The 24,089-nt window shown below is 44.5% G+C and overlaps 2 protein-coding genes and 1 non-coding gene across 7 annotated transcripts in view; 1 reads left to right on the forward strand and 2 right to left on the reverse strand.

The window, feature by feature from the left end:
• Window positions 1–1,705, reverse strand: part of Inhbc (inhibin subunit beta C) — a 10,736-nt gene extending 9,031 nt beyond the window's left edge. The window contains exon 1 of the mRNA XM_031350068.1: window positions 1,390–1,705. Coding sequence (XP_031205928.1) covers window positions 1,390–1,705 — 316 coding nt within the window. The remainder of the gene's footprint in view (window positions 1–1,389) is intronic.
• A 7,431-nt stretch (window positions 1,706–9,136) lies between these two features.
• Window positions 9,137–24,089, forward strand: part of R3hdm2 (R3H domain containing 2) — a 120,996-nt gene continuing 106,043 nt past the window's right edge. For 2 of the 5 annotated variants that reach the window (XM_031350110.1, XM_031350111.1), the window contains exons 1-2: window positions 9,245–9,392; window positions 19,922–20,034. The gene's annotated coding sequence lies outside the window, so the exon portion shown is untranslated. Of the gene's footprint in view, window positions 9,393–19,921; window positions 20,035–24,089 lie in introns of those variants that run through there. The other 3 variants (XM_031350119.1, XM_031350115.1, XM_031350116.1) reach the window with 3 other exon arrangements.
• On the reverse strand, window positions 13,443–13,549 carry LOC116076658. The gene has a single exon (XR_004113057.1). It is a non-coding gene; the product is annotated as a U6 spliceosomal RNA (small nuclear RNA).

The following is a 24,089-nucleotide window of genomic DNA, read 5'->3' on the forward strand; positions in this document are numbered from 1 at the left end:
CATGTTGAAATCGGAATTCCAAACCAACAGTATCAGGAGGTGTAACCTGCGGAAGGCTACTAGGTCATGAGGGCAGAGTCCTGGAGAGGGGATTCCTATCCAGTTAAAAGACATTTCAGGCGGCTGGCGAGATGGCTCAGCAAGTAAGAGCACTGACTGCTCTTCCAAAGGTCCTGAGTTCAAATCCCAGCAACCACATGGTGGCTCACAACCATCTGTAATGGGATCTGATGCCCTCTTTTGGGGTGTCTGAAGACAGCTACAGTGTACTTCAGAGAGTTCCCCTCGTGTCTCTCTGCCATGTGAAGATTCAGTGGGAAGAGAGTCTTTCTGAGCCCTCTCTATTTCCTGCTCCTTCCTAGTTCTTGCCATTCTAAAGACTTTACATTATATTAACTCATTTAAGTCTCTAAGCTATCCTCTCATTATCCTCATTTACAAGTGAGAAAACTGACTATTAACTACCCAGGTCACTCAGCTAATAAGTAGCTTTGAAAGAATGGGAGCCCAGGCTCCATGGCTGCGTAATTTGTGCTGGGTCTTGAGGGGGAAGAGAGTAGGTGCCAACGAGGGGAAAGCTGCTGGTCGTGGGAGTGTGAGGCAGAGCCTGGGTTGGGGTGCTGTCTTCCAGACCAGAGAGCGAGTGAGCTTGCAGTTGCTTCTAAGACTTCTAAGATTTTCTCATTTTCTCTCAGCTATGGAAGTAATTCTTTCTTTAACTTTTATCTGTCTTCTAGACAGAATTTCTCTGTGTGGCCGTGGCTATTCTGGAACTTGCTCTGTAGACCAGGCTGGCCTCAAACTCAGAAATCCACCTGCCTCTGCCTCCCAAGTGCTGGGATTAAAGGCACGTGCCACCACCGCCAGGCTTTTTTTCTGAGTTATTTGACATTGCTTGATGTGAGGAGCTGAGGTGCGGGGAAATGTTATAATCTTGGTGTCTTACTTTTTCTCTCCTTACACAAATGGGGTATTTTTGAGGAAAAGGGGGTGATTGATAGATCCTGGAACCAGAGAAATCACAAACTGCTCAGTAATCAACCCTCGGCCTGGGAACTGGGCAGGGAAAGTCATGGATTCTGAGGGTGGGAGAGGAGAGGGAGGGAGGGAGGAAAAAAGGAGGGAGAGAGAGAGGAGAAGGGGAGGAGGGGGGAGGGAGGGAGGAAAAGAGGGAGAGAGAGCAAGAGAGAGGGAGAGAGAGAGAGAGAGAGAGAGAGAGAGAGAGAGAGAGAGAGAGAGAGAGAGAGAGAGAGAGAGAGAGAGAGAGAGAGAGAGAGAGAGAGAGAGAAGTTTCTAAAGAAGTGAAACTAACAATTTTCAGCCCCCACCAAGTGAACCCGACCTAGGGAGGGTCAGGTTTGGGGGCAGAGCTGCGGACCATGGACCTACCTGTGTCAGCAAAGCTGATGATCTCATATTCTTCTTGTCTCTGGTCGTGCTCCAACAGGGTTTCCCTTCGACGCCCACGGAGGCGCTGCAGCGCGGTCTTGAGAGCCCCTCTGGACACAGGCCGACTGAGTGTGGGGCGCTGGCTGAGGTGCAGCTTGTCCAGGATGCTTTTCTTGGCCAAATCGAGAAGCAGCTCCCGCTGGCTCTCCAGGTCAAAGGTGGCATCCCAACATGCTGGACACGGACCATCAGTTTTGGGGTTCACTACTGTGGCTGGAGTCAGGAACAGAAGAGCCAGGAGCAAGGAGGAGGCCATTGCTGGAGGATGGTCTCCTTACACACACAAATCCTATGCTCAGGGTCTCAGCTGGAGTGGCTTCAACTCTGTCCTGGGCACCAGGGACCCTGGGAGGAGTGTGCCTCCGGCTGGCATGACTCCTTTTTGTCAGAGATACAGTGGCCAAACATCTGGCATGAAAAATGAAGCCAGTACAGGTGGAACTTGGCAGTACGCTCCTGAAGCCAGTGAAAGTACAGAGGGGGGATGTGTGGATTGTTTGAAGAAAGAAATGTCTGCCTCTTGCTACTGTTGGGAGATTGCTAGCCAAATGAGCTGCCAGACCAGGGGACAAAGGTTAGAGCCTTGCTTTGAAGCCTGGGGGAAATGTGTTTGAGCAGAGGTTTTAAGATACCCTTACTTCAGGGGCTGACGTGAGATAATCACCAGAAGTCAGAACTTAATAGTCTCAAAAAAACCAAAAAACTGACTTTTTGTGAGTGCATGGTGTGTGGTTGAATCAGATTCACACTTAGCTTGGGCTTACCTTGAACTTGCTATATAGTGGAGCTTGGTTTTGAACTCCTGCATCTGCTTCTCAAATCTGGTCTCTCGGGCATGTCCAGTTAAGAGGCTGCCTCGTTTGTTGTTGCTTGTTTGTTTGTTTGTTTGTTTTTGAGACAGGGTTTCATGGTGCAGCCCTGGCTGCCCTGGAACTGGCTATGTAAACCCTCCTAGCCTTGAACTCACAGAGTTCTGTGTCTGTCTGTGTCTTGCAAGTGCTGAGAGTAAAGGTATATGTCACCACATCTGCTTAAATGGTGACTCTTAAAAAAAAATTGAAATAAAACAGAAGCATTTTAAAGTTTTCTCCTCCCCACTCCTCTTCCCCACTTCTCCCCACCTCCTCCCCCATCCTCCTCCCCCTCCTCCTCCCTCTTCCTCCCTGCTTCTTTTTGTTTCTTTTCTGTTGTTTGAGACAGGGTTTCCTTATGTAGCCCTGGAACTAGCTCTATAGACAGGGCCACCTCTGCCTCCTAACTGCTGGGATTTAAGGCATGGGCCACTAAGCCCTGGCTCTTCTCTGCTTCTTAAAGTCCACCCACTTCCGTTTTTTCTCCTTGGGTTCTCAGCCCAACCTTCTTTGTTAGTTCAGGTTGGATTTTGCCTACTAAGTCACAGTTACCATCTGAAAGTTAAGGAAAGGGGAGAGGAAAGAAATGTCCAAACCAGATGTTCTTAGTGTGCCCCAACAGAAATATAGGTGGGCTGTCAGAATTGTTGTGAAAACAATAGGTTTGCAAGGATGTCAGTTTCATTGGTTGCAATTTACCAAGTGATCCTAGTTTCCCATAATAGCCTGCAAGGTTCGTAATCAACAGTCTCCTTTGAAGAGCCTTATTGAGTACAGAGGCCAAGACCTGACATAGATACAAAGAGTCACTGTGGGTGGTTACATATTAATAACTCAGCTCAAGAGCTGCTGGAGACTAAGAGAGCCACTGGGCTGAGCTAGGACTATCTTGAAAAATGGATGGATAGATGGAAATATGGGTCAATGGATGGCCGTACAAGAGGGGACTGTGCTGAGCTGACGCTTGTGGGAGACATTCAGGAGTTCTCTGCCTATTGGTCCCTTGATGGTGACAAGTTATCAAGCCCTTCCACTGACCTGGCCTGCAGGTCAAGTTATTTGGGGGAATGAGGAGGGTCACAACCTGTGAATAAAGAATGGGCGAGAGAGATGACAGGACTCAAGGAAGCATTGCTTGTCAAGAGTCATTTACTTAGTGGAGCTGGGCATATTTAAAGCAAAAATCTTGGAGGGGAGGGGAAGAGGAAGGAGGGAGATGGAAGGTTACAAAATCTTCTAGGGTTGAGCTCCGGGGTGACAGGTGGGGAGGGGGTGGATTTCCGTGAATGTTCTTTTCTCAGGGCCAAGCCGGATCCTTGTGATTGTCAGGCAGGATGTTAATCTCAGGGCTCTCAATTATCTGGGGCAGGATGTTTATCTCAGGGCTCTCATGGTTCCCAACATTCCACCACAGTGTTAGGGTGTGTATTAGGGTCTGTGTCGGTGAGCATGTGCGGAGCTCCCACTCTTGTTCCTCAGTGTGCTATGCTCATCCAATCCATGGGCCTGATCTTTCTTTTCATTTTTTAAAAAGACTTATCTATTAACTTTGTGTATATGTGTATACTATAGCTGTACAGATGGTTGTGAGCCATTATGTGGTTGCTGGGAATTGAACTCAGGGCTCCCCTGCTTGCTCCGGCCCAAGATTTATTTATTGTCATATGTAAGTACACTGTAGCTGTCTTTAGATACACCAGAAGAGGGCATCAGATTCCATTACAGATAGTTGTAAGCCACCACGTGGGTGCTGGGAATTGAACTCAGGACCTTTGGTAGAGCAGTCAGTGCTCTTAACCTCTGAGTCATCTCTCCAGCCCCACTAAGCTATATCCTCAGTAGCTAGACCACTGGGGAAGGGATCTGAGCTCTAGATTTTCTTACCTTTTACAATTAGTGCTACCTTGGAACTTTTGAGATTCCTCAGAATTCTTACCTCAGTCCTCCAAAGTAGTGAGTCTCCAAGGAAGGAAGCAATGTCATTTCCGCGTGGCAAGGACAGAGGTCAGAGGTCAGAGGTCAGAGAGTAGGCTTTTCAAGCCGGTCGGCTTTGGCTAAACTTTGGCTCTCTTCCCTTGGAAAAAGAACAGGGGAAAAAATCTGGAGGGGGGGGCTCCGTCCAGGACTGGGGGCTTTGCAGGGCTAGAAACATGGCCTTGCACAGATGCATCCCAGCTAGCCACGACTCTGAGCTGGGTATGTCTCTTGCTTTAATTTATTCATGAGACGGAACTCCAAAAAATGCTATAATCAGTGCCCTTTTAAACAAAGCTAAACTCTGGTGGCTGAGATTGATATAAGCTAAAGTAAGGTCATTTGTGATTAGTTAAAGGATTATTAAAGTTTTATTCTAAAAAACTTACAAATAAAATCATCACACATCAAAATTAACCAAACCTAACATTTATATACTTCAAGAAACCTTTTATTTTATTTTTATTTGATGTGCATTCATGGGTGTTTGATTGCATGTATGTCTGTGTTGAGGATATCAGACAGTCTTAAGCTGTCATGTGGCTGCTGGGATTTGAACCCTGGCACTCTGGAAGAGCAGCTAGTGTTCTTATCTCTCCATCTTTCCAACCCCATAAACCCAGACAGGGTCTCATCATGTAGTTCTGACTGTCCTGGAGCTCACTGTGTAGACAGGATGGCCATGATCTTACAGAGTCCCACCTGCCTCTGCTTCCCAGGTGCTGGGATTAAAGGTGTGTGCCACCATGCCTGGTGAACTTCCTTTTTAAAAATGTTTGGTTTTTTGTTTTTTGTTTTTTTGGTTTTTTGAGACAGGGTTTCTCTGTGTTATCCTGGCTGTCCTGGAACTCACTCTGTAGACCAGGCTGGCCTCAAACTCAGAAATCTACCTGCCTCTGCCTCCCAAGCACTGGGATTAAAGGTGTGCACTACCACTGCCCAGTAAAAACGTTTTTGAAATTTTTTTTTTTTTTTTTTTTTTTTTTTTTTTTTTTTTTTGGTTTTTCAAGACAGGGTTTCTCTGTGTAGCCCTGGCTGTCCTGGAACTCACTCTGTAGACCAGGCTGGCCTTGAACTTAGAAATCCACCTGCCTCTGCCTTACTTATTTTTTATTTTCTAAGATATATTTATTAAATATATAATTTTAGATTTATATAACATTATTAATTATATATTTATTATATACATTACATTATATATTGATGTATATTATATGATATATATCTAATAACTAATATAAATAATGTTAAATACAATATATATTATATATTATATAAAATATATTAATATACAATATGTATTATATATTATATAATCTATCTATAATATATGAGTTGAGGCTCTGAGAGCTTGCCCTCTTCTATGTTTACATGGCAGTTGGTATCATCCTTGTTCAGGGCTTTTTAGGCAGCTATGTCAATGAGACTTATGGATTCAATCAATGTCTACATAGAAGTCCAAAGCAGTGAGGCCTCACACCGGATTTTACATTTTCATTCTCTAATAATCTTATGAGTCTCAGTGTGTAGTCCTGGCCTGCCTGGAACTCTTTATGTAGACCAGGTTGGCCTGGAACTCACAGAGATCCATGTTTGGCAACATTTTTTTTATTAAAAAAAATTTTTTTTTCTGAGACAGGTTTCTCTGTGTAGCCCTGGCTGTCCTGGAACTCACTCTGTAGACCAGGCTGGCCTCCAACTCAGAAATCCACTTGCCTTTGCCTCCCAAGTGCTGGGATTAAAGGCATGTGACACCACTACCTGCCTAAAAGATTTTTTTAAGGCAAGGTCTCATAAATCCCAGACTAGCCTGGGGCTAGCTGAGGATAACTTTGAATTCTTGATCCTCCTGCCTTGACCTTCCAAGTGCTGGGATCACAAGTGTCTCAGTCACATCCCCAGTGCTGTGATAAAACACCATGACCAACCAAGGCAACTTACAAAAGAAAGTGTCTAATCTGGGGGCTCACCGTTTCAGAGGGTTAGGAGTCCATCGCCATCACGGTGGCTCACCGTTTCAGAGGATTAGGAGTCCATCGCCATCACGGTGGGAGCAGTAGCTGAGATCCATAAGCACACGAGGGAAAGAGAGGGAGGGAGAGAAAGCGAGCTAGAGTTATGTGTATAGGCTTTTAAAATCTCAAAGCCCACCCAATGACACAGCCCCTTCAACAAGGCCACAGCCCCCAATCCTTCCCAAATAGTTCCACCCACTGGGAACAAGCATTCAAATACATGAGCCTATGGGGACCATTCTTACTGAAACTACCACAATAGGCAAGAGCAACCATACCAAGTTTATAACTTTATTCATTAAAAAAATACCAATTTAAGATGGACTGTGAGTCCAGGCCTTCATCCTTCAATCCCAGCACTCAGGAGGCAGAGGCAGGTAGAGTTACAAGCTGACCTGGTATATGTAGTGAAGACCCACTTACCCCCCACCCCCAAAAAGTTTTAAAAGATTTTAAATATAACTGCGGTAAAAGCACTTGACTAACATGCAGGTCCAATTCCTATCAACTCCCCCCCCCCTGCACTATTACATGCCTGTTTTTTTTTTTTTTTTTTTTTTTACTTCTGGCTATATTAAATACACGGGGTATTGCTCTGTTGACCAGGCCACCATTGAACTTCTGGGCTTTACCAGTATTTTGTACACAGCCTCCCGAATGGTGTAGCCCGTGGGAGTCTGATACCATGCCTGGCTTCTTCCTGTTACACTTCCCACTAGTTCATTTTTGAGACGGCCTTTCTGTGTAGCCCTGGCTGTACCAGAACTTGCTCTGTCAAACGGGCTGGCTTCTGACTGGTATCGGATCTCCTGCCTCTGTCCGTTCAGTACTGGGATTACTGGTGTGTGTGCCATCACTTCCAGCTGCCCCTCTCTGTTCAGTTCTGTGAGTGCCACGGTTAAGAGCAGGCTCTGAGACTTTTAATTACTAAGCCTCAGGTTCCCACATCTATTAAACAGATGCAATAACAGTTCGTATTGTCATGAGGACAACAGAAATGCTAGACACAGAGAGGTACACATTCTACATTCCTAACACTGCCTGCTGCTGTCAACATGAAAGGCTGGGACTTGATGGGCTTTGAAAAAAAAGATAAATTGCTTACCTCTTCGCTGCATATAGTGCAGTGGCAGAGCCTTACCTAGCATGTAAACATCTTCATACTAAGACTTCCAGAATCTTTGCCACTCCCCACCTGCCACCCGCATCCCTTCTCACACCTCTACGACTCCGCTGAATCACCTCCATTCTTCCCTGCCCAACAAACCCCTATATATATTTTTTTTTCTGTTTTTTTTTTTTTTTTTTTTTTTTTTTTTTTTTTTTCCGAGACAGGGTTTCTCTGTGTAGCCCTGGCTATCCTGGAACTCACTCTGTAGACCAGGCTGGCCTTGAACTCAGAAATCTGCCTGCCTCTGCCTCCCAAGTGCTGGGATTAAAGGCATGCGCCACCACTGCCCGGCTCTATTTATATTTTTAAGGCTAGCTGAAAGTTTACCTGCGGTTTCTCTGAAGTTTGATGATTTTTACCTCGAAGAACTAATTGCTCTTTCTTTTCCCACAGCGCACCAATAACCACTTGGAGTAGACTGTAATTAGCTCTCCCCCTCCCGCGCCCATCGTTCATGTAACTTTTTAGCAGTAGAATTCCACTGAGTTAAGACTACAAGTAAAAAAAAGATTTATTTGTAAGAGTGTTCTGACTATGAATGTATGTGCGTTGCCATGTGACTTGCGTCGTGGATGGTTGTGAGCTGCCGCGTGGATGATGGGAATCAACCCATTTCTCATGAGCAACAACAATGTTAACTGACAAGCATGGTCTCTAGCGCCCTACCCTGCTTCCTTAAGGTTCGAAAACCAATACAAAGTACCTAACACACAATCACTAAGTAGATCGATTCTACCTAGAATAGGTAAAATGGGATGGGAGGTCGTAGAGTTTTTTATTTTTATTTTTATTTTTAAATAGCCCTGGCTGTCCCAGAACTTGCTTTGCAGATGACTGTTCCAAATAAAAGAACTGCATCTTTGAAAGGGCATAGGAATGTGATTTTTGACTGACGAGGCCACAGAAAAACTTTAATCCCAGCACTGAGGAGGCAGAGGCAGGAGGATCTCAGTTCGAGGCCAGCCTGTTCTACAAACACAGTGAGTTCCAGGACAGTGAGGGCTACACAGAGACGCCTCAAGACCAAAACAAAACCACCAGCTTTATTTTGGGTGCAGGAGTTGCAGTCCTAGCTGGCGGTGGTGTAACCCATCAGAGATCCCAGTCGCAAGAAGACTGAGGGCGAAGGACTGGGGAGTCGAGGCTCACCAGGGCTACATAGTGAGGCCAGCCTGGGCTAGCTACACAGCAAGCCCTCCTCGGCCCCTGCCCCTGCCAAGTTATCGCCCTAATTAAAGTCCCTAAGTGCGGTGCACAGGAAGACTGTAAGAGTACAAGCCGGCCTCGGCCACGAGCTGAAGTCTAGAGTGGCTCTGAGAGTGACCTCGGGACAAGCGGGGCTTAGGGGTGTGTGTGGGGGGCTGAGGGAAGGCGGTGAGGGTAGCGAGGCAGCGGGCTACGCGCGGGGGCGCGCGCGGGCGAGGGGAAGGCGAGCGGGGGCGCGAGGGCGCGCGTGGACGAGGGGAAGGCGAGCGGGGGCGCGAGCGGGAGCGCGCGGACGAGGGGAAGGCGAGCGGGAGCGCGCGCCGACGAGGGAGCGCCCGCGGACCCGGGGAGGCGCACACAGGAAGCAGGGACGCGAGCGGCGCAGGACGCGCTGACGACCACGCCGGACGTGGTGACGTAGCGCGCAGGCCGCAGCGGGGGGCGGACTCCGGGCCTTTCTTCCCCTTCTGCTTCTCCCCCTCCCCCCTTTTCTCCCTCTCCGGGTTTGGGCCCCTTCTCTTCCCCTCTCCCCCCTCCTTCCCGAGCCCCCTTCCCCTCCCCCGCCCCGCTCCCCGCCCCGGGCCCGGGGAGACCCCCCTCGGAGGAGAGCCCGCCCCCAGAAGCGCGCCGCCGCCGCCGGCCGTCGGGGCCGAGCCGCAGCCGAGCGGCCGTGGGCCCGGGCGGCGGGCGGACACCGGGCGCCCTCCCCGCGCTGGCCCCCGTGAGGTGAGGCCACCTCGGGCCGGGGGGGGGCGGGCGGCGCGCGGGCAGGGGGCGTGGCGGCCGCGGGCGGGCGGGCGGCGGGCCGGGCCGCGGCGCCCGGGAAGGGTCGGGCCGCGGGAGCGCGCGGAGCTGGGGCGGCCGGCCGCGGGGAGGGGGCGGCGCCACCTGTGGCCGAGCGAGGGGCCGGGCGGCGCGGTGCTGTGTGTGCGGCCCTGGCTGTGCCGGCCGCAGAGCCGCGGCGCCGAGCGCTCGTCCCTGTCGGCTTGCCGCGCGGAGCCTGAGTTGGAGGATTGGAGTTCGTAGCGGGACTCGGCTTTGAGTTGGCACGCGCGGGAGCTCCGAGAAGTTGGGCCTGCGCTAAGCTCAAACTCATGCTTTCTCGAAGGGCTAAGCAACCTTCAACGTTTGTCACCATTAGCCTAGTAACCGCAGAGACTAGAAACTCCAAGTGAATGGTTTTTGCATAATGGTGAGGAATGACCCAACCACACACCCAGAACCTTCATTAAAGCCCGAGTGAAGGAGTGGCCTTTTTTTTTTTTTTTTCCAAAAGGCTCGAGAAGTCGCAGCCCTAGCTGCTTGAAGGCTCTGGGGATGTGACAAGTACCATCTACCATCACATATTCCTAGCATTCTATTGTATATTCAGATAGTTAGATTGACAGGCCAATCATTTGCAGCCTCTCTTCCAAATGCATTTTTCCTTTCTTCAGTAAAGCCCCCACCCCACAGGACTCGGGCATTAAGATAAAAGTTGAAGTAGATCTGGAAAGTTGTAAATTAGGTTATTTCATTTCACTTCTTAAATGTATTTTTCCTCCCCAGTAGCTAATTTCCACAGTGATTTCTAGACCAGAGAACCTTGTTGATGAAATGTCAGCAAAAATTAAACCTTCTAAGAGTTGCAATTCCAGCCAGGCAGAGGTGGTGCACACCTTTAATCCCAGCACTTGGGAAGCAGAGGCAGGCGGATTTCTGAGTTCCAGGATAGCCAGGGCTGCACAGAGGAAACTCTCTCGAAAAACCAAAAAAAAAAAAAAAAGTTGCAGTTCCAGCCTGATGGTGGTGGTACACTCCTTTAATCCCAGCACTCAAGGTGGAGACAGGAGGATGTCTGGGTTTGAGGACTGTCTGGTCTACCAGTCGAGTTCTAGGACAGCTAGGGATCACAGCACCAGGGATCTTGAGTTTGAGGCCAACCAGGAGTATAGGGTAGAGCTCAAGGTTAACTTGGATTCTGAAACAGTATCTTGTTTCAAAAATAACAAGTCAATAGCAAAAATGAATCATATGCCTTGGGCTCAGATTATAGCTGAGTTGGCTGAGTGCTTACTCTAGCATGCACAGAGCCCTGGGATGTGGTACTAGCACTCAGGAGTTGGAGGCAGGAGGATCAGAAGTTTAAGATCTTCCTCCACTACAGATAGAATTTAAGGACAGCCTGTAATACCCTGTCTCAAAAAGACCAAAACAACAGCAAAAACAAAACTATTTTTTTTTTTAATGGAAAGGAATCTGAAGAGGGGATTGCTTCCTGATTCAGTGTTAACCTGGTTCTCCTAGTCTTTGTTAAATTACTAACTTTGAGACAGAGTCTAACTCTAGCAAGCTGGTCTCAAACTCAGCAGTCTTCCTATCTCAATGTCTTGAGTGCTGGGATTGATTACAAGTGTGCCCTGCTGAAACACACACAATGCCCTGCTGAAAACTGAGTCTTTGTGCCTGTAACACCACGGTTCTGCAACACCAGTTTCCCCTAAAGTATACCTGGCCTCCTGGTTATTGCTAGGACGCTTAGCGTACTTTCTCCCAGAGGCTGCACTTGCTTTGTGTTCTTGGATTACCTTTCCCTTATAAAGTTGCATACCCTGTTCCCTCACCTCTGTCGGCTTCCTCGAGGGGCCCTAACTGGACCTTGCCTTAGGTATCTGCATTGTGAAGGATTTGTGTGATTCCTGCTGATTTTTCTGCTGACCTCTTGTCACCAGGCCCCTTCCTATGAGAAAAGAAAAACTTGAGGGGGACAGGTATTTTTGTTTTGCTAATTGCTGTGTCCTTATCACTTTGGCATGTGTGACTTTTATCAGTGCTCATCAAAGTCAGGGTTTACTGACTAAATAAGAGGGCCTGCTGGTGCTCAGTCTGCCCAGGAACTCTTAGACTCCTCCATTGAGCCTCCTGTTTCAGCCTCTCAAACAGCTGGGGTACAGGCAAGGACTTCTCAACCTGGCTGTGTTCTTGAGCTCTTTCCTTGTAGTGAACTTCTGGTAGGATTTTGTAAAATATCCATTGAAGGATAATATTTTTCCACTTCTTGGGATAAGGAGAAGAGGGACAAGGAGAAGAGAAAGGAATGCAAGATCTTTGTATGGTTAGTCTTTTTTTTTTTTTGACAGATTTATTTTATTTTATATGCATGTATTTGTGCCATTACATGCCTGCAGAGGCCACAAGGGCATAGGATCACCTGGAACTGAAGTTGAGGTAGTTACGAGTTGTCATGTGGGTGCTGAGAACCAAACCCAGTCCTTTTCAAAAGCAACAAGGCTGTGTACATGGTCTTAGATCTCCCATGAGACTCATTCATTAGCATGCTGAGACTCAGTTCGTGCTGCCTTGGTGTCAGTGAGCAAGCTGGTCTTAGTATGAGTATTCAGTTGTGGAAGGTCATGGGCCCCTCTCTCTGTAGATAACAGTTGAGCTTAAAACTATAAAAGTAGCTTCCTTTACAGTGGAGGATTTGGTCTTAGCACTTGGTTCCCCCCCCACCCCTCCCCCATCCTCCTTAATTAAGTTTGAGAATCAAAGAAACAGGCTTTGGGGTATGTCTCATTTATTTCTTTTACTTCTTGGTTACCTCCTCTGACCTGGCTGGAGTGTCATGTCTTGTCTCTGGCAGTCCTGGCTCTTCTTCAGGAAGGCAAAGGATGAGAAATCTTTTACAAAGCACTTAGTAGCAAAGTGGCGGCAGAGGTTTTGGCTTAAATGTTTGCCAGCACATTGAAAGCTGCCTTGCTCATGAGAGAGCCGCTTGTCGGAGGTGAGAGAATCCTAAGCATTTGACTAGATCTGGTTCCAGTATTAAGATACAAGAAATAGCACCAAAAGAATGTTAGGAAAAGATCTGCTGCTGTATGTCTAGCACTTGTGAGGTGGAGGTGTGAGATCAGGGTTCAGAGTTACCTCTGCTTAGTGATTCCTGGTCCAGTGTGGGTGGAAGTCGGAGGTATCAGAGCTGTCAGCAGTTGTGAGTGCCCAGCATGAGCATATAAATACTCAGGTCTTTGTAAGATCAGCACATGATCTTAACCACCTAGGCATGCTTCAGCCCCCTCACCCTCCCGTTTTGTTTTGTTTTTGGTTTGTGAGTGTCACTATGTAGCCCGGGCTGTCCTGGAACTCCCAGGTGTGAACCACCGCCCTTGCCTGTTAGTCTTTTTTTTTTTTTTTTTTTTAAATAAGTAATTTCTAGTAACTTAGGCAGATTGGTAACAGTGCCTACCAAACTTATGTTTTCCTCTTTTAGGTCTGTTCACAACAACATTTACAGTCCGTTTTCTTCAGCTTTAGAGACACTTAAACGTTTCTGTGGCATAGATGGAAGCAATGCTAATGCTTCTGTACAGCTGCTAGAGGATGAGTGTGGCACGGCCTGTGCATGAGGAGGGTTCTCAGGGAGAGGGCACTAAAAAGGGAGTGTGTGTGTGTACATGCATCCACAGAGAGTGAACACAAACGTGGGCACATTTGCCGTGTGTGTGGACATTAGAGGACAGCTGTCTGTGGAGGGGTTCTCTCCTTTCACCTCAAATGAGTTCCAGGAGTGGAGCTCAGCCTATGCCTCTTGAGCCATTTCACTGACTCAGGAAAAGTTTTATGTTGTTTGTTTGTTTTGTTTTTTATTTTATTTATTTTTTAGGGAACATGTCATATTTTGTATTCTTTTTAAGTCTAAAGGAGAGAATTTTGTAGATCTAATTTTTTTTAAAGTTTTTTTTCCCTTATATATGTGTGTGTGTGTGTGTGTGTGTGTGTGTGTGTGTGTGTGTGTGTGTGTGTATGGAACACTTCAGGAATTTGCATGTCATCCTTGCGCAGGGGCCATGCTGATCTTCTCTGTATCATTCCAATTTTAGTATATGTGCTGCCAAAGGGAGCACTTAAGTTTTATTTTTTGAGACAGTTCTCAACAGTGTTGCCCTAGATAACACCTGTTACTATGTAGTTAGGATGGTCTGGAATTGACAGAGATCTGCCTGCTTTTGCCTCCTGAGTGCTGAAATTAAAGACATGCACCATCATTCTCCACTAAAGATTTGACTTTATTTAAAAAATTTGTGTGTGTTTGTATTTATATGCAAGTACCCATGGAGGCTAGGAGAGGGCATCCAATATCTTGGAGCTGGAGTTGCCCACGGTTGTGAGCAAGTGCTGGGAACTCAGGTTGTCAGGGTGTCAGCAAGCCTTTTACCCTTAGGCTGCTGAGCCCTTCTTGTGCTGCTTTTCACAGATGAGTTAAGAAGGCAGGCATGAGGGCAGGTGCATGTCTACCATCCGAGCGAGCACTCGGGCAGAGCAGGACATTGAGATCAGTTTGAAGCTATCCTGGGTGGGCTACAGTGTTATGTCCCTGTCTCAAAAAATCAGAAAGGAGAAGGAGTCTATGAAGAATTTTGTCCTTCCATGGAATGTGTTGTCAACTTAAAAGAAGGAAAAATAACCAGACTCATGGCTTCAAGGTGTGCACATGAATCCAGTTGGTGGTTCTAATTTAGATGTTCATATCCAGTGGCTGAGTATTTTCCTTGAGCTGTGTCCTTCTCCCCCTCTGTAGAAGTGCTTCACTCAGTAGTTGAATGGACCAGCCTAGTTGCTGTGTGGTAGCAGAGCACTTGCCCTATCTCTCTGTTGAAGTATTCTGTCCATCCCTTCTATTATCTGTGACTTTATTTTTACAAGCAGAAAATTTTCTTAATTTGGTCTTTCTTTTGAGTTTCCTTGGCATTTTTCTCATATGTTTAAAGAAAATCAGATGATGTTGAAATCTGCTAATTATGGAAGTAGTAATGTAACTCAGATTTATTTGTTTTGCAAAAGTCTCTCTGTATGGCCCAGACTAGCTTTGGCCCCGTTTCCTTAGCCTCCTGGGTGCTGGGGTTAGGCTTGTATGCCACCATATCTGGCTAGTTGATCTTCACTAACTGGTTTGGTTGTGCCACTTTGGGTGTATTGGTATATTTCGTGTCATATATCATTTTTGCTGCAGTTTGTCATTATTTACTGTATGTTTATATTATTGTATATATAGGGTGTATATGTTAATGGATACATGCATGCATGGTTGTGTGTAGAGGTTAGAGAATGGGGGAGTTGGTTAGTAATTCTCCTTTATGTGGGTTCTGGGAAGTCAACTAAGACTGTCAAAAGCATTTACTGCTAAGTCATCTTGCTGGTCTCCTTTATTATTACATTTGAGACAGTATACCCTGTAGCCCAGACAAACCTCAAATTTGCTATGTAGCCAGTAATAACCCTTGAACCTGCTTCTACTTCTCAAGTACTGATATTATAGCCATGTGCTACTATGCTCATTTCTTTCCTTCTATCCTTCCTTCCTTCCTTTTTTCCTTCCTTCCCTCCTTCTTTCCTCCTTCCTTCCTTCCTTCACTTCCTTCCTTCTTTCCTCCTTCCTTCCTTCTCTCCTCCTTCTTTCCTTCCTTCCATTTGGGCCTTGAACCCAGGGTTTCAAGCATGCTAGGCAACAACTCTGCCAACTGACCTGAAATTTATTAACAATCAAAACCTGCCTTTCATAATTTTCAAAGCACCTTTGTTTTTGAATCCACCTAATGGTAGAGAAAGGTGACTCTAAGGTGTTGTGTGTCCATCTTCCTCCCACAAGCTGTTAAAAACAAAACAAAAAAACAGAAACCAAAAACCTCTACGAGTGTTAATGTCGTATCACTGTATATGTTAAAAAGAGTAAGTTTGAGGCAGCCATGACATGCCTTTAATACCAGCAGTTGGGAGACAGAGGCAGTAAGATATAGCTGTGATTTCAAAGCCAGCCTAGTCTACAGAGTGAATTCCAGGTCAGCCAGGGCGACACCGTGAGACCCAGTTCAAAAACAAACCAAAAAGGACTAAATTTCCAAGCATATAGTTGGTGTTTTTATAGGGTTGCCTCGTATAGTACTTGTGATGATTTGCGTATCAGTATTACTACAGCTTCCTAACACCACCTTTTCAAATTACCTTGTTTGATTTCTTGTCTATAATCTTATGTCGACACCCTAATACCTGTGAGAACTGGTATCTTACATATTTTATGAACTGCTGTATCCCTCATGTACAAAATTGTTGTTCATACACACTGACTAGATACATGTGTGCATGAGTGAAGGGATGCACACATACTTGCAGTTTGACTCTTCATTAAAAAAAAAAGGATTTATGTATATGGATACATATATGGATAGGTCTTGTCTGATGTACATGGATAGGTCTTGTTTGCATGTACATCTGTGTACTAGAAGAGAGCATCAGCTCCCATTATAAAAGGTTGTGAGCCACCATGTGACTGCTGAGAATTGAGCTCAGGACCTCTGGAAGAGCAGCTAGTACTTTTAACTGCTGAGCCTTCTTCTCTCCAGCCCTGTAGTTCGAGTCTTTCTGAATAGATTTAGTATATAGACAGTAATTTGCTTTTTAGCAAAAGTCCACCTGTTTCTGATATCTCTGGTTAGTGGTCTTAGATAACATTTCAAAAACAGCACTGCAGTGGGACAGTCCCACTGCCCTGATGACTTTATTTAGCAACTGTTATGATAAGCTGATATTTGTGGTTTTGTCTTCAGTTCTGACCACTCAACCTGAGCTCTAGGCTCATTTAGTCCCTGATATTTTGAATATCTCCATTTGGCTCTCATGTAGCACCTCAGAGTGCACCATGACCAAAGCAAAAATACTTTGAGGAAACTAGGGGTGTAGCTCACTTGGGTAGAGCCCTGGGAAAGCACTGGGTTTGACTCCTGATTCATGCAAACAAAACAAACATTGAAAATAGAGTAATAATTCTTGCTGGGTGGTGGTGAGGCATATGCTTTTAATCCCAGCACTTAGGAGGCAGATGTAAAAAATAAAAATGATTTTTAAAAAAATATCACTGACTTTTGTGATTGGGCATGTTGTTTATTTGATAGAGCTTGGCACGCATGAAGTCTAGCATTCTGTCCTAGGCATCACTGGGGGTGGGGGTGGGGGTGGGGAATTAAGATTTTGCTCCCAAGGCAGGTTAGGTGTGTTTCTGCTGGTAGCCATGCAGGAAGGAGCAAAAATAAGCTGTGAAGCTTTCTCCATCATTCTTCCAATATGTTAGCTCTCAGTTATCTTTGACAGTGGAGGATTTATTAGTACAGGTCTCGTATAAAACAATTTAAAGGTTTTGCTTGTTTAATACTGGTTCTTAGTGTGTAGGCCTGGGTGACCTGGATGGAACCCTCTATATAGACCACGGTGGTCTACACCTCCTTAGTGTGTAGGCATGGGTGACCTGAATGAAACCCATTATATAGACCAAGGTGGTTTACACCTCCTTAGTGTGTAGGCATGGGTGACCTGAATGAAACCCACTGTATAGACCTGGGTGGTCTATATACCTCCTTAGTGTGTAGGCATGGGTGTGGGTGGTCTACACCTCCTGAGTGCTGGGATTAAAGGCGTGTGCCCCTTCCTGGCCCTCTGCTGTATTTATGCTGTTATTGTTTAAAGGCACATCTTTTTTCTTCATAAGCTGGGCACCATGGCACTCACCTGTAGCTCCCACTACTTAGGATTTAAGACCAGCTTGGGCAACAGATTGAGACTCTTGTCTTGGAATGAAGGAAGGAAGAAAGGGGGAAAGAGAGGGAGAGGTAGGGGTCATTTTATTTTTATTTTAAGACTTATTTATTTATTATATATATGTACAGAAGAGGGCATCAGATCTCATTACAAATGGTTGTGAGCCACTATGTGGTTGCTAGGATTTGAACTCAGGACCTCTGGAAGAACAATCAGGTCTCTTAACCGCTGAGCCATCTCTCTAGCCTTTACTTTTATTTTTAAAATTTACTTCTTCCCTCCCTCCCTCCCTCCCTTCCCCCTTCCTTCCCTCCCTCCCTCTCTCCCTTCATTCCTTTTATGAGGGGGTGAGGTGGGAGGTGGGGGAGAGTCAGGATCTCAGAAAATAAAAAATATAGCCCTGGCTGTTCTGGAACTCTCAATTTAAACCAGGCTGATCTTGAACTTACAAAGGTTTTCTGCCTCTGCCTTTCATGTGCTAGGATTAAACTTGTACAACACCATGCTTGACTTACTTGGTTCCCCCCCTCCCCCGACAGTTTGATGTAGTCTAAGTAGGTTTGGAACTTGATATGTGGCTGAAGATGACCTTGAATTCTAGATCCTCCTGTCTTTCTGCCATTGGAGTTGTGGGATTATAGGCATGTGCTACCACCATTTCTATTCTGTAGTGCAAAGGGGCAACCTGGGCTACTAAATGAAATAACCAGATATGGTGGCTTACATAGTGAAATTCTATTGGGGAGGGGGATAAATATGAATAAATAAATAGGAGCTAGCAATATAGCTCAGTTAGTACAGAGTTTACCTACAATACTATAATGCTAGCTCTTATCTAGAATAAAATCATATTCTCTCTCTATTTCACTGTGTAAAGCCCTCTGTTGGCTATTTTAAGATTTATGATTCTTGTTTCCTCAATAACTTTTTGTTGTTTTGAGACAGGGTTTCATCTCTCAGCCTTCCTATGTAGTTCCTATGACTATGAACTCCTAACTCTCCTGTCCCTGCCTCCCGTGTACTGGAATAATCTTTATGCAGTGTCCTCAGTGTCCATTGATAAATCTTATTTGAAACTTTTGTTAAATCAGTGATTTCAAAATGTTGATTTTCAGATTGTCTCATTCCCTTTACGTTTACTAGCTAGACTTGTTTTGTTTTGGTGAGTACTATAGAGTTGATATTTTATTTTTATTTTTTCTTACTCCATGTGTGTAGTATATGTATGTATTATATGCAAGTGTATATATGAGAGACAGTGCCTTAGAAAGATAGCTATGGCCAATGGCTACACACTTAAGGTTGTTCTCTAGGCCCCATACACATGCACACATGTGTAATTCCATCAACTGCACACACATGTTAGTGTATGCAGACACTTCAATACTTTATAGTCACTAGTTGTCAGTATTAAAAGTACTAACAGTATTGGCTATTAAAAATAATAACATTTGGAGCTGGAGAGATGACTTATCAGTTAAGAATGAATATTGCAGGGCTGGTGAGATGGCTTAATGGCTAAGAGCACTGGACCCAGGTTCAATTCCCAGCACCACATGGCAGCTCACAACTGTCTGTAACTTCAGTTACAGTTGTAGGCTCTATAGTATCTAAACTAAATCCCTTCATCGGAGGAAGCGAGTTCTAGGCAGTACTGATGACTTTCTTGGGGGTGAGCTATGTAGGGAAGAGGCTGGCCTTGTAGTGTTTTCCATAAGTGGCTTTTGTTCATGGTGTTTTGTCACAGCAACAGAAAGTAACCAGTACTTTTTTATATGGTGACATATAAGGTAGACATAAAGTACCATGTTCCTACTGTTGGTTTTTTGAGATAGAGGCTGTCCTGAAACTCTCCTTATAGACCAGACTGGCCTCGAACTCAGAGATCTGTCTGTTTCTGCCTCCTAAATTCTGGGATTAAAGGCGTGTACTATCAGCAACACCATCTGACTGTAGATGCCATTTTCTTTTAGGTTTTATTTTACGTGTATGGGTGTTTCACCTACTTGTATGTCTGTGGACTTGTGTGTCTGGTCCCTGTTGGAGACTGGAGAGCATATCAGATGCCCTGAAACCAGAGCTGTTGTAAGCTGCCATGTGAAGGCTAGGAATCAAATCTGGATCCCTTGGAAGAGCAGCCAGTGCTCTTAGCATCTGATCCATCTTTCCAGCCCCCTTTTAAGTTTCTTTTCGAGACAGCTTCATCTAGCCGATGCTGGCCTTGAACTCTTGATCTTCCTGCCTCAGCTTCCCAAGTACTGGGATTTGGGGAATGAGCCACATCTGGCTCAGATAATATTTCAGCTACCACAATTACTAACCTGTCAGTTGTATGTATTTCTTCCTTTTACATGGTTGGGTCCTCTAAGATTACTAAAGAAATAGCTGCCTGGCAACATAAAAGCACAGATATTAAAAGGAATTACATATCTTCCAACTGTTTCTATTGCTTGGCTAAATTTAGAACCATATAGAGCTTTTGTAGAATTAAAATCCCTGGGGATTTTATAGTTAATAGACAGTATCCAGCTTTTCAGAGAAAGGAAGAATATATGTAGCTTCAAAATGATTTTTGTAATGTCAGAGACCAGTAAAAAGTCAGAACTGTTCTGAGAATTTTATTTCACTGCCATATTACTGAAAGCTTATTAGAGCCTGGTTTGATGTGAAAGATTCTTTTCCTTTCTTAGGTGAATTGCCAGAGGCGACCCCTTCCTCAGTGTCTCTCTACAGTATACCTGGTACAGTTCCTAAGGTCCCACCCGGATGGAGGAGCCAGCAGCACATCTGTGCTAGGAATCAGGTAAGCATCGCACCGGGGACTTCACAGGCATCATTTACGATGCTTAAATTGTTTTCTGAGTTCAGATTAGACTTAATATAGTTTGAGCAGAAAATAATGTGTGTACCTGTATGGAACATCAACATAATAAAAGGCAGATTGCTGGGCGGTGGTGGCGCATGCCTTTAATCCCAGCACTTGGGAGGCAGAGGCAGGCGGATTTCTGAGTTTGAGGCCAGCCTGGTCTACAAAGTGAGCTCCAGGACAGCCAGGGCTGTCTCTAAAAACCAAAAAAAAAAAAAAAAAAAAAAAAAAAAAAAAAAAAAAAAAAAAAAGAAAAGGCAGATTTAAGGAGGGAGTACTTTGAGTACATAATTTAGGTTAAATAGAATTTAAAATAGAATACAATCTTACTACGTCATTTGGTAGCAGGGAAAGTAGTGCTGTTATTGCACAGTGAGACATTCTGGGGATGTTTGAAAGTACAAAGCTTCATCAGAGACAGAGGAGAAAAATTAATGTAAATAGAATGTTGTGTTACTGAGATCCTAACTTTATCACATGGTAAAAGTAAAAAAAAAAAAAAAATTAAAATAAGGCTACTTTTTACTCTTTTAAAAATTGTTATGGGAATGAAGAGATGGCTCAATGATTGAGAGCTAGTTGCTCTTCCAGAGGACCCAGATTCAATTCCCAGCACCCACAGTGCAGTTTACAAATGTCTGTAATAGTTCCAGGGGATCTTACACCTTCATACCAACTGACAGACATGTAGGTAAAACACCAGTGCACATAAAATAAGAATAAATAAGTTATTTTTTAAAAAGTTATTATAGACTTTGAATAAATATCCCAGCAGTTAAGATCACTGCCTATTCCATAAGACCCAGGTTTGATTCCTAGTACTCACATGGTTGCTCACGAACGTATATAACTCCAGTTCCAGTTGGTGTAACTCCTTCTTCTGGCCTCTGAAGGCAGTAGTGGATGGGCATGGTGCACAGACACACATGTAGGCAAAACATATGTATATATGAAAAAGAATAACAATTTTGGAGGAAAGAAACTGAAGTCCAAATAGAAAACAAAACCCATTTGGACAGTAAGGAACTTTTGCTTATGTGCATTATATTTATCAATATTGAACTCTATTATGGATTAAAACTAAGAAAAAATTTAAATATTGGTTCATTAAATATAGTAACATACTTCTTATATACTGATAATATCTATAACTTTGTACATTCATGTGTGCATAAGAATGCATATACCTGTGCACACATGTCTGGAAGCCAGAGGTCAACACTGAGTGTTCTCTAGTCTACCTATTTCTTTCCTTTTTCTTTTTTTTTAAAAGGATTTGTTGTATTTAAATGTCTGTGTATGTGTGCATGAACACGTGTAGGAACTTGGGTTGGCCAGACGAGGGTGCTAGATTCTCTCTGGAGCTGGAGTACCTATTGTGAGGTACGTTGATGTGGATGCTAAATAGCAAACTTGGGTCCTCTACAAGAGCAACAAGCACTCTTAATGGTGGAACCACCTCTCCAGCTCCCCTCTTCTCTATTTTTTAAAATTTATTTTTACTGTTTCCCACCTTATTTTTTGAAACAAGATAGGGCTCACTCTTTCAGTTAGATTGGTTGGCCAGCCGGAGCCCAGTGTCTGCCTGTCCCTACCTTGTTGACTCCATCGTTGAGGTTACGGTATGAACCACTGTGCCCATATTTATGTAGCTGTTGGGCATCTGGACTTATGTCCTCATTCCTCATGCTTGTGCAGTAGGTATTTACCCACTGAACTACTTCTCCAGTTCCTAGACCTAAAAAAAAAAAGAAAACAACAAAAAACAACTTTCAACACAATTCAGTAAGAAAGGTGGGCATTATTTTATTTATTTTAACTTTATGAGCTATGAGTTCCATGTTTGTGGGTTCAGCCAAATACTGTTAAAACATATTCAGGAAATAGGCCAGACATAGGAGTGCATCCCAGAACTTGGGAGGCTGAGCCGGGTGGGGATCTCTGAGTTTGCCACCCTGATATACATACCAAGTTTCAGACTAGATGAGATGATGACATGCTGTCTATAAAAAAACCCAAACAAGCAAAAAACCAAATGCTTCAGAAAAACAACTGTACCAAAATGTGTACAGAATTCCTTCCCCCATTATCTTGTAACCAATACAACAACTATCTGCGTAATCTTAGGAATGATTGATGTACATAGAGAAGCTGAGTGAGGTGGTGGATATCCCAGCATTTAGAAGACTGAGCATTTAGGAGAATGTGAAGCCAGTGTGGGTTATATAGCAAGACCCTAAGTTTCCTTACCTCTCCCCCTTTATAAAAAGAAGTATAGACCTAAGAGTATGTGCAAATATTAGACTATTTGTAGAAGGGATCTGAGCATATTGAGGTTTTGGTATGTGTAGGAGCTGGAGGTGTTGATTTGGAGGGTACTGAGAAGTGACTGTGAGATTATTAATTTTACTGTTTCATTATGCTGGGAATTGATTCGAGAGTCTTCCAGTTGCTATCAGGTGCTCTAATACTGAGCAATACCCTAATACCAATCCTTGTTTACTTTTTATTTCTTAGTAAGACCTCTTTTTTTTTTTTTTTTTTTTTTTTTTTTTTTTTTTTTTTTTTGGTGTTTCAAGGCAGGACTTTCTCTGTGTTGCCTTGCAGGCTGGCCTTGAACTCACAGATCTGCCTGCCTTTGCCTCCCAAGTTGTTTAGGTAGGCCTTGAACTTGTTATTTTTCCTGATATACCCTTCCAAGTAGTTCGGGTTGCAAGCCCAGCTTTGTCAAAGACATTTTTTTTTTTTAAGATTTATTTTATTTATCTTATGTGCATGAGTACACTGTAGCTGTACAGATGGCCACGAGCCATCATGTGGCTGCTGGGAATTGAACTCAGGACCTCTCCTTGCTCCGACGTAATACACTGTAGCTGTCTTCAGACACACCAGAAGAGAGCGTCAGATCTCATTACAGGTGGTTGTGAGCTACCATGTGGTTCCTGGGATCCGAACTCAGAACCTTCGGAAAAGCAGTCAGTGCTCTTACCCGCTGAGCCATCTCCCCAGCCCTGTCAAAGACATTCTAAATTCAATTTCTTTTTTTTGTTTTTGTTTTTTGTTTTCCTAATTGAAAGTGTTAAAGGATGGCAGTATTACTAGTAGGCTTTTTAAGACAAGATCTCATGTAGCTCAGGCTAGCTTGAATTTATTCTATATAGCTGAGGATTACCTTGAGCTTCTGACTCTCCTGCTTGCACGCCCACATTCCCAGTGCCACAGTGCAGATGCCCAGCTTCCCAGGCTTTGCTCAGTGTGGAGTAGAGCCAGGGCTTGTGGGAAGGAAGCAGCCTTGTTGTGGAGGTGGGCTTGGTATGTAGCCCAGGCTGTTCAGGACTAGTTATCCTCCTGCTTTTAACTGCAGTGCTTGGGTTACAGGCTAGGCCACCATGGCTGCTTAGTTTTGTTTGCTGTGCTCATCCTTGCACTTGGTTTGGCGCTAAGCTACTTCCCCAGCTCTGCTGTTGCATTTTGATTAATGTTCCTGCTTTGCTTCAGTGAACGAGCTAGCAATTTTACCTATTGTTACTTTTGTCTAGGTGAAAAAGGCAAAAGAGGTGGGCCTATAATCCCAGTGCCTGGGGAGGTTGAGATGGGAGATGGCAAGATCAGGGCCAGGGAGGGCAGCTTACATAGAGCCTGTCTCAGCATAAAGTAGAAGAGAGCTGGTGAGCTTCCACAATGTGGGTCTGCGGACATGGTTCAGTGATTGAGAACAGTTGCTCCTCTCTCCACGCACCAGACACACATGCTGTACATACATACGCAGGCCAGACAAACACACATATGCACAAAATAAATAAATCTAAAACCAAATACAGCAGTAAAGAGCTTGCATAGTGTACACAAGGCTTTAGACTCAATACCACCTAATACCACCAAGACATAATAAGTGTAAATAACATCTTAAGTGTTGACTTGCAACTGGTTTGATCTCTTAGGCCTCCTGAAACCTCAATTTTCCTTTTTCTTTTTTTTTTTTCCTTTTTTTT

This window comes from Mastomys coucha, unplaced genomic scaffold, assembly GCF_008632895.1.
Source record: "Mastomys coucha isolate ucsf_1 unplaced genomic scaffold, UCSF_Mcou_1 pScaffold4, whole genome shotgun sequence".
Classification (NCBI taxonomy): domain Eukaryota; kingdom Metazoa; phylum Chordata; class Mammalia; order Rodentia; family Muridae; genus Mastomys; species Mastomys coucha.